A 10,000-nucleotide genomic window follows, 5' to 3' on the forward strand; every position below is an offset into this window, starting at 1 on the left:
TAGCTGGAAAGCGCTAAGGATGTCAAGTGGGGACCATTGTGGTCGTCTACACACATGCACACTTTTCCTGTAAGATCATAACGGGGACTATCTAGACTGACTTTGGGGGGCTAAGGCAGAAATGTATGAGTGTAAAAGAGTCACTTGAGTGAGTATCAATCAATCAATCAATGTTTATTTATATAGCCCTAAATCACTAGTGTCTCAAAGGGCTGAGTAGTGGCACTCACCTTTAGCTGTGTCGAAGCAGCCAAAGTAGGCGGCCCTGTAGATGATGATGCCCTGCACGGACACGTTGAAGCCCAGGTACAGACCCCTGAGGCCGTCCGCCTTGTAGATCTTACTAAGGCAGTTTCCCAGCCCGGTGAACTCTCTCTCGGCCGTCCCCTTCCCGATGTCGGCGGCGAGTCGGGTTCTGGCGAAGTCCAGAGGGTAGACGAAGCACAGCGAGGTGGCGCCGGCCGCGCCGCCGGACGCCAGGTTGCCGGCGAAGTAGCGCCAGAACTGCGTTTTCTGATCCACGCCGCCCAGGAACACCTTCTTGTACTTGTCCTTGAAGGCAAAGTTGAGGGCCTGAGTGGGGAAGTAGCGGATCACGTTGGCCAGGTTTCCTCGCCAGAAGGCGAGAAAGCCCTGCTCCTTCGGGATCCTGACCACACAGTCCATGATGCCCTTGTACTGCATCTCAGCCGTGATCTGCTTGCTGGCATGTTGCACCTGAACACACAGGAAGTGCAGAATTAGCACACTGTAAAAAGATCTTCCGTGAGGCCATGAGACAGTTTGAATACAGTCTTTTTTATTTTGCCACAACGGTCTGGATTGCTTTTCAGCAGTCTGTTTTAGGTGAGTGTCTCTCGCTCTCTCTCCAGCTCCCAACTCCAACCCCGTGTCTCGTGCCGGCTGCTGCTAATAAAGGCGACAGGTGATTAGATAACAAGGCCCACCTGGGCCATCTACTCACCTGTCGCTGTCTTCGAGGCGGGTCCTTGCACACCCCGTTACACGGCAGGCCCGCAGGCCACGCCCCCCTCCACACACACACAAACAAGCTCCTGGAGCTAAATCAGAGGACATTTGTACACCATGGGTCACTAGTCTTTGTGTGGCCTCATTTTGGTCTTCAATTATAATTATTTGTTGTTATTGTTATTATTATTATTAGACTCTCAAAAGGCCCCCGTCACACATACACACACCCAGTATGTTTACATGCACTACAAAAAGACTTAATTTTGTTGAAACAAGCTTTTTAAAAAGCATGTAAAAACCTTCATATATATATATATATATATATATATATATATATATATATATATATATATATATATATATATATATATATATATATATATATATATATATATATATATGAAATTGCATATATTTTAAACTTTAATAGTATCCATTATCGCAACAAATATGACACTATATTATCATACTTTCCAAACATTTTTTGTCTAAATAAAAATAAATACAAATACTCGACTTTACAGCAAACTACCTATCAAATTAATAAAAATGACAATACATTTTATGTTGTTCTTTACAGCATATTACTGTAAATTGAAAAAAACTACTACTGTTTTTTTAGTTAAAATTCTGTTGACTGAGCTGCCAGTTTTTGACTGTAAAATGTACGGCTGTTGTTTTTAACAGTGTATTACTGTAAATCAGGGGTGTCAAACTCATTTTAGATAGGGGGCCACATGGAGAAAAATCTACTCCCAAGTGGGCCGGACTGGTAAAATCACGGCACGATAACTTAAAAATAAAGACAAGTTCAGATTGTTGTCTTTGTTTAAAAATCGAACAAGCACATTCTGAAAATGTACAAATCATAATGTTGTTGTTGGGGTTTTTTTTACACTTACATGTTGCAGTTAATAGTATTCTGTTTTTATTTGTCGTTATTTATACTTTCTGAATAAATTATGTGATAATGTTTATCAGTCAACTCATTGGTGTTAATTTTCAATCTGTCAAGATAAAAAAAGAATAGTATTTATGTAGTTTGCTCATTTTCCTTGACTAGTGCACTAGCATCATGTGTTTTTTTTTATTTTTTACATATGTAGCATCATCTACAAAGACACATAGAATTGCTATTGCGACATCTAGTGGACACATTTAGAACAGCGGTTTATTTCATTTAAAAATGTTGTCTAAATTTTATTCTTAGCAAACTCATCCCGCGGGCCGGATAAAACCTGTTTGTGGGCCTGATCCGGCCCCAGATGGAAAGACGGCACATTTGTTTTTACAATAGAAAAACTGGCAGCTAAGTTGCCAGAATCCAAAAAGAACTTGTACTGTTTTTCCATTAAAAAATAGAATGTCTTAAAAAACCGATGTAAATTTAACACAAAAATTATGGCAACTAAGTTGCAAGCTTTTTCCGTAAACACCCCACCCAAAAAAACAGTGACAAAACAAAACAAACACTGTATTTTACAGTAAAATTGTGTTTTACTGTAAAATGGACAGTCTACTTAAAACAATTGATATAATTATTAATGAAATCCAGAGGGAAATTCATACATTATTCACTGTTACAAGTAGGGATGTCCGATAATGGCTTTTTGCCGATATCCGATATTCCGATATTGTCCAAGTCTTAATTACCGATACCGATATCAACCGATACCGCTATATACAGTCGTGTAATTAAGAAATTATTATGCCTAATTTGGACAACCAGGTATGGTGAAGATAAGGTCCTTTTTAAAAAATTAATAAAATAAGATAAATAAATTAAAAACATTTTCTTGAATAAAAAAGAAAGTAAAGCAATTTAAAAACAGTTACATAGAAACTAGTAATTAATGAAAATGAGTAAAATTAACTGTTAAAGGTTAGTACTATTAGTGGACCAGCAGCACGCACAATCATGTGTGCTTACGGACTGTATCCCTTGCAGACTGTATTGATATATATTGATATATAATGTAGGAACCAGAATATTAATAACAAAGAAACAACCCTTTTGTGTGAATGAGTGTAAATGGGGGAGGGAGGTTTTTTGGGTTGATGTACTAATTGTAAGTGTATCTTGTGTTTTTTATGTTGATTTAATAAAAAAAAAATTTAAAAAACGATACCGATAATAAAAAAAAATGATACAGATAATTTCCGATATTACATTTTTAAAGCATTTACATCTCTAGTTACAAGCGCCCATAACTGCCATGTGGCCCTCAATGAAAACCACTTTGACATCCCTGGACTAGAGTGACCTCTGACCTCACAACTAGACCCAAATCCAAAACCTCCAAACATTTATTTTCTAGGTTTTTCCACTTCCTGTCGCACCCTTTCTGCCCGAGTGGTCAAGTGTGCAGCACCGACTGTCACTTGAGAGCAGTCTGCGTGCAAAGTTACACGCCCAAGTTAAATTTAGCACATCACTGCGTATTACTGCATTACTAATAGAGTACTACACACACTTTGGCTCATTACTCACTATTTTTCACGGCCTTGAGGCCTCTTTTTTAATGTCACGTGGCATCGTGAGCGCCAACAATGCTGTGCGTAAAACCAAATTGCGCTCTGCGCGCATTCACTGAGGCTGAGCCTCCGTGCGCAATCCTTTACGCGCAAATTACGCAAGGTCGCTGAAGCAAATACCGTCTTTTATTATTATTATGTTTGGTACTTTCGATGCGTGTTTTACCTGCAGCAAGAGTTTGACTCTCTCAATGGGAGCCACGGCTGTTTTGGAGATGGCAGCGGCGATGCCGCCGGCCAAGAAGTCCTTCAAGAAACTGACCACCGCGTCCGACATGGCTGCTGCTGTCCACACTCGAGCACGGATCCTCCCGGGAAAGCTGAGGAAGACGCGCGTCCTAATTATACCCGCCTGATTATATCGCGAGAATTGGCCCTGATGGATGTGCTGCTGGTCGAACCGCCAAGCGAGGCTGGATATAATATCCGAGGTCAAAGTTCAACGAGGAAGTTTCGGGGCGCGTGCACGCCGGGGACGTTTAAAGGACACGTGCGTGTTGGGTTGAATCAAACACTTTTATGTCCAACCTTCAGAGTCAAATAGACAATCATGCTTTTTGACAACTGGAGGGGAGATGTTGACTTTATTATAAAGCAGGAGGATCATGTTAGGCAAATGACTATTTTGAGCACATATCATCAATTCCATGCATATTTTCCAACTAGTAACTTATCTAAATTATTTTACTTCATATTTGTTGATCCATCCATGCATTTTCTACCGCTTGTCCCTTTTTGGTATTAATTCTAAAAAAGATACATCGTTCTAAAATAATATTAAACACTTAGTAAATGAAAAATAACAAAAAAACTAGTAAAATTTGAATTATTTAAAAACATCTAATTTTAATCAAATTAGTGGAAAAAAATTAAAATAAATGTTCTTATTTTACTTAGTATACTGTACGTGTATATATGTATATACATATGTATGTATGTGTAGACCTATGTGTATATATGTGTACACATTGTATATATGTGTACACATTTAGGTATGTATACATCAATGTATATATTTGTATATTGTATATTATATATATATATATATATATATATATATATATATATATATATATATATATATATATATATATATATATATATATTGTATATTATATATATATATATATATATATATATATATATATATATATATATATATTGTATATTATATATATATATATATATATATATATATATATATATATATATATATATATATATATATATATATATATATATATATATATATATATATATATATATGCCTACACATACATACATATGTATGTATATACAATACAATGTGTATATACATATATATGTACACACACACACACACACACACACACACACACACACACACACACACACACACACACACACACACACACACACACACACACACACACACACACACACACACACACACACACACACACACACACACACACAGTGTGTATTTGTATATACATTACATATAAATATATATACAGTGTGTATTTGTATAAATATCATATATAAACATTCAAGTATGTATACATATATGTATATATACATATATATATATATGTATATATACATATATATATATATATATACATATACATACATACAAGCCTACACAAAACATACATATATACATACACATACATATGTATGTATGTACAATACAATGTAAAAGGGACAAGCGGTAGCAAAAATGGATGAATGGATGGATGTATATATGTGTGTATATACACACACACACACAAACACACCACACAGTGTGTATTTGTATTAAATATATATATATATATATATATATATATATATATATATATATATATATATATAAAGTGCATATATATGTATACAGTGTGTATTTGTATAAATATAATATATATATATATATATATATATATATATATATATATATATATATATATATATATATATATATATATATATATATATATATATATATATATATATATATATATATATATATATATATATATATATATATATATATATATATGTATGTATGTATATGTGTGGTGTGTTTGTGTGTGTGTGTGTGTGTGTGTGTGTATACACACATATACATGTATATATACATACATCCATCCATCCATTTTTGCTACCGCTTGTCCCTTTTACATTCTATTGTATATACATGCATATGTATAGGATGTACTAATGACAGGGGATGCAAAACAATAACAGTGCAATACTTTTTCATAACATGGTCACTACTGCCTAGTTTCTCTTGTTATATTCTTATTTTAATGTTAAATTTTTATTCTCATCGTTGCTTTTTATTTTTATTCTTATTGTCATATTTTTCTATTTTGTTTCCATTTATACCCCCATTATTTACTTTTGACTTTTTTAATTCGATCTCAATTCTGTACACTTCTGCTGGAATTTGAAAAATATTGTCAACATCGCGTTACTAGCACATGGGGACGCTGTTCGACCGCACTCACGGGCCACTTAATTAGGTACACCAGCCCAGTCTAATATTCAGAGCTGTAGGAAAGGAGCATTTATTCAAAGCGAATAATTCTTTTCATTGACACTGTTAGAAAAGTGACATGATTCTAATAATTATGTGTTAAAATGTATATGTACACATTTGAATATAAAAAGACGCCCAGTTTATTTGAACATGTTATTTTTTTCAGCGATTAACTGTAATAAATCCCTTACCGGACTTACAATGACTGTCCATGGTATTAAAAATACATTAAATATTTGCCGTTAAATGCTTTGTGTTGTACATTTTTTAACGTCATGCCATCAAACTGAAACAAGTCATCACTGTCTTGTACTTTCTTAACCAGTCAGTGGGGGGCACTAAAGAGTTGAGAGGCACACAAACATACAGTAAGTTAATAAAAGTTTAAATAAAAAATTGCGCACTCAGTAACCCGCAGCCGTTTTTTATTTATTTATTGGATGTTGAAGAAAAGAAAAAAACATTAAAATTGGGAGAAATAGAGCAAAATGGCACAGAAAATTATTAAATATATAACTCTTTTTTTTTTTTTTTTAAACACAATTTAGGTTATATAATACAGCCCACTGGTTTACACAATCAAACGTGCTTTTACTCAACACAAATTACTAAAAATAACACAACACTTTGCCAAAGTCCACAGAGGAGAAAATCTCTCAGTTGCCCCCCCCCCCTTAAACATCACTCCTGGGGGTCAGAGGTCAAGCTCAGCTGGCAGACACAGAAGCTGCTGGTTGGGGATGAAGCGTCTCGCTCACGTGAGCTCCTCGGGCCGGCAGATGCTTGCACCTGCTCGCTTTTCTGCTCAACAAAGTGACTTGTTTTTACTCTCCCGGCATAAACTGATAGTAGTCACTACACTTTATATTATAATATTGTATCTCTGGGATGAACCTGACTAGTTTTCTATGAGTGTCGTGCAAATATGATTATACAAACAAATATCCTTGCAGCATTTATAAAGTGTAGGTTTGTAAAGGATCACTGACAATATTTTAGTCACATGATGTGCGTGTGATCCAGATTTGGGGGCTAAAAAGAAAGAAAAAAAAAAACGTTGTTGCCCGATAAGATCTCTCGGTTTGAGAGAGGGGGTCAGTGAGGGTGCACGTGTGAGCCTGGATTTGCATTTTGAGTATGAAGAGCTGCAGGTGTCAGACAGTTAGAGACACCCCCCAACCCCCACCCCCAAGCCCCACCACCACATGAACGTGCACATTTATTCACAAAGCTGTTGTTAATATACGTGTACATATTATATATATATCATATACATATAAATCATATGTATGTGTGAAATGTATATATAGATATATATATATATATATATATATATATATATATATATATATATATATATATATATATATAAATATATTTATATATATATATGTGTGTGTCTGTGTGTGTGTGTGTGTGTGTGTATATATATATATATATATATATGTAAGCAGCTGGTGTTTGGTCTGCTTGGAGGGTGTTTATTAAAGCAAATGTATTTACAACGTACTATCATGCAGGATATCCAACCAAACCTTCCATGTAATATGTCAAAATGTTGAAACATTTTTGTGAATAAATGAGTATGTATATATCTCTGTGTGTGTATATATATATGTAAGTGTATATGTGTGTGTGTGTTATGTATGTATATATGTATGTGTATATATGTGTATGTATGTATGTATATATGTGTGTATGTATATATATATATATGTATGTGTATACGTTAGGTCAGGAAAAAACACAGAGGCTATATCATCCCTACAAGCCTGTTTCCCTGCTCGTCAGGGGATTTTATTGAATTTGATCAATAGAATCCCCTGACTGAATTGAATTGTATTGAATTTGTTCAATAAAATCCCCTGACGACTAGGGAAACCTGCGAAACAGGCTTGTAGGGATGATATAGCCTCTGTGTTTTTTCCTGACCTAACGTATATTCTGCTCTACCCCTGTATTGAGCACTGTATAACGGATAAACCACAGAAACCGCGACTATATAACTAAACCTTGTGTATATATGTGAAATGTATATATGTATGTATAAACTGTATGTGTGTGTAAAAATGTGTATTTATTTATATATATTCTTTATATATTATATATATATATATACAAACAAACATACACACACACACACACACGCACACGCACGCATGCACACACACACACACACACACACACACACACACACACACACACACACACACACACACACACACACACACACACACACACACACACACACACACACACATTACCACACACTATAATATCCATCCATCCATCCATATTCTACCGCTTATTGCCTTCGGGGTCGCGGGGGGCGCTGGAGCCTATCTCAGCTACCATCGGGCGGAAGGCGGGGTACACCCTGGACAAGTCGCCACCTCATCGTAGGGCCAACATATAATATTATAATAATACAATCTGATGTTGTCCCGATACAACTTTTTCACTTCCGATACGATACCAATATTGGAGCCTTAAGTACTGGTGGATACCACTCTGCACAAATCACGCATCATTTTATTATTTTATTGTGTGGGATGTTTGAAAAGGTTTGATCAAGTGAAATTAGTCCAACAGAACAATGGTAAGTGTGAAAAACACTAACCTATTTATTGTTGACTGGCTGGACTGGACTTAGGCTGTCTTTAAGTTGAAGTGGAGTGGTTTGATTGATTGATTGAGACTTTTATTAGTAGGTTGCACAGTGAAGTACATATTCCGTACAATTGACCACTAAATGGTAACACCCGAATACGTTTTTCAACTTGTTTAAGTCGGGGTCCACTTAAATTGATTCATGATACAGATATATACTATCATATATACTATCATCATAATACAGTCATCACATAAGATAATCACATTGAATTATTTACATTATTTACAATAAGGGGTGTGGAGGGGGCGGGGGGAGGATATGGACATCAAGTAGTGGACATATAGAGAAAGAGAGAGAGAGAGAGAGAGAGAGAGAGAGAGAGAGAGAGAGAGAGAGAGAGAGAGAGAGAGAGAGATCAGAAGGCATAAGAAAAAGAAAAAGTATCTGCATTTGATTGTTTACATTTGATTATTAGCAATCCGGGGAGGGTGTTAGTTTAGGGTTGTAGCTGCCTGGAGGTGAACTTTTATTGCGGTTTTGAAGGAGGATAGAGATGCCCTTTCTTGGTGACACCTAATGGTCTCAAAATTATTACTTACGGGCCATATTCCAAGTGGTTTTTTAAAAACTCTTATTCGTATTCTCCCACGTCTAAATCAGGCACAAGTGCGTAAGTCTGGAATGAATACGGACTCATTACGAAAGAGGCGGACTTTGCCATCACGCCTTTTTTTCCCGTTGTGTGGAAATTGTAGAACATTAAGTTTTACTAACAGTTGTGAATTAAATCCATGAACAAGATAACACTTTAAATTTAAAAAGGATGTGTAAATCCAGGCAGTGCTTGCCAAGAGAACATCTGGTGATGCAGAGTGTGTATGCACGCTACAACAGCTTCTTCTTCCTGGCTGGATTTGAATAATAATCCCTTGATTAAACTTAGTTTTACTTATTATTATCACCAATCTGATGTTATTTTTGATGCATACTGGTGCAGACCGCCATATTTAAATGTTTTTTTGTGTTCACTACCGGCTGTCACCATGGAGACAGTCTGAATAGACAGATATATGCATATAGATATACAGCAGTGACCTTCACACCACGCATTGAGGCATTGATGCCTTTGGAGCTCTTTTACTTGAATCAATACAGTAACCAGTACACCATGCTTTACATTATACAATGTACAAACTAGAAATTCATGGTCTCTGCAAAAAAAAAAAAAAAAAATTGGCGACAATTTAACAAGCAGACCAGCCAGTAAGCCACGCCCTCATCTTCTTCTACTTTCCACACCCACACTAGCAAGAACGACAAGTGGCACCATACCCAAAAGCCCCATGTTAGGTTTGCATGCAAATTTAATGATTTTT

At 35.6% G+C, this 10,000-nt stretch overlaps 1 protein-coding gene across 2 annotated transcripts in view; it reads right to left on the reverse strand.

Annotated features, from left to right (window-relative positions):
- Positions 1-10,000, reverse strand: part of slc25a4 (solute carrier family 25 member 4) — a 78,901-nt gene that overhangs the window by 10,599 nt on the left and 58,302 nt on the right. The window contains exons 1-2 of one of the 2 annotated variants that reach the window (XM_062026164.1): positions 3,674-3,853; positions 231-717 (exon numbers count right to left, since the gene is read on the reverse strand). In XM_062026164.1, coding sequence (XP_061882148.1) covers positions 231-717; positions 3,674-3,784 — 598 coding nt within the window. In that variant the 5' untranslated portion in view covers positions 3,785-3,853. Of the gene's footprint in view, positions 1-230; positions 718-3,673; positions 3,854-10,000 lie in introns of those variants that run through there. The other variant, XM_062026165.1, reaches the window with a different exon arrangement.

This window comes from Entelurus aequoreus, linkage group LG18, assembly GCF_033978785.1.
Source record: "Entelurus aequoreus isolate RoL-2023_Sb linkage group LG18, RoL_Eaeq_v1.1, whole genome shotgun sequence".
NCBI classification, from domain to species: Eukaryota; Metazoa; Chordata; class Actinopteri; order Syngnathiformes; family Syngnathidae; genus Entelurus; species Entelurus aequoreus.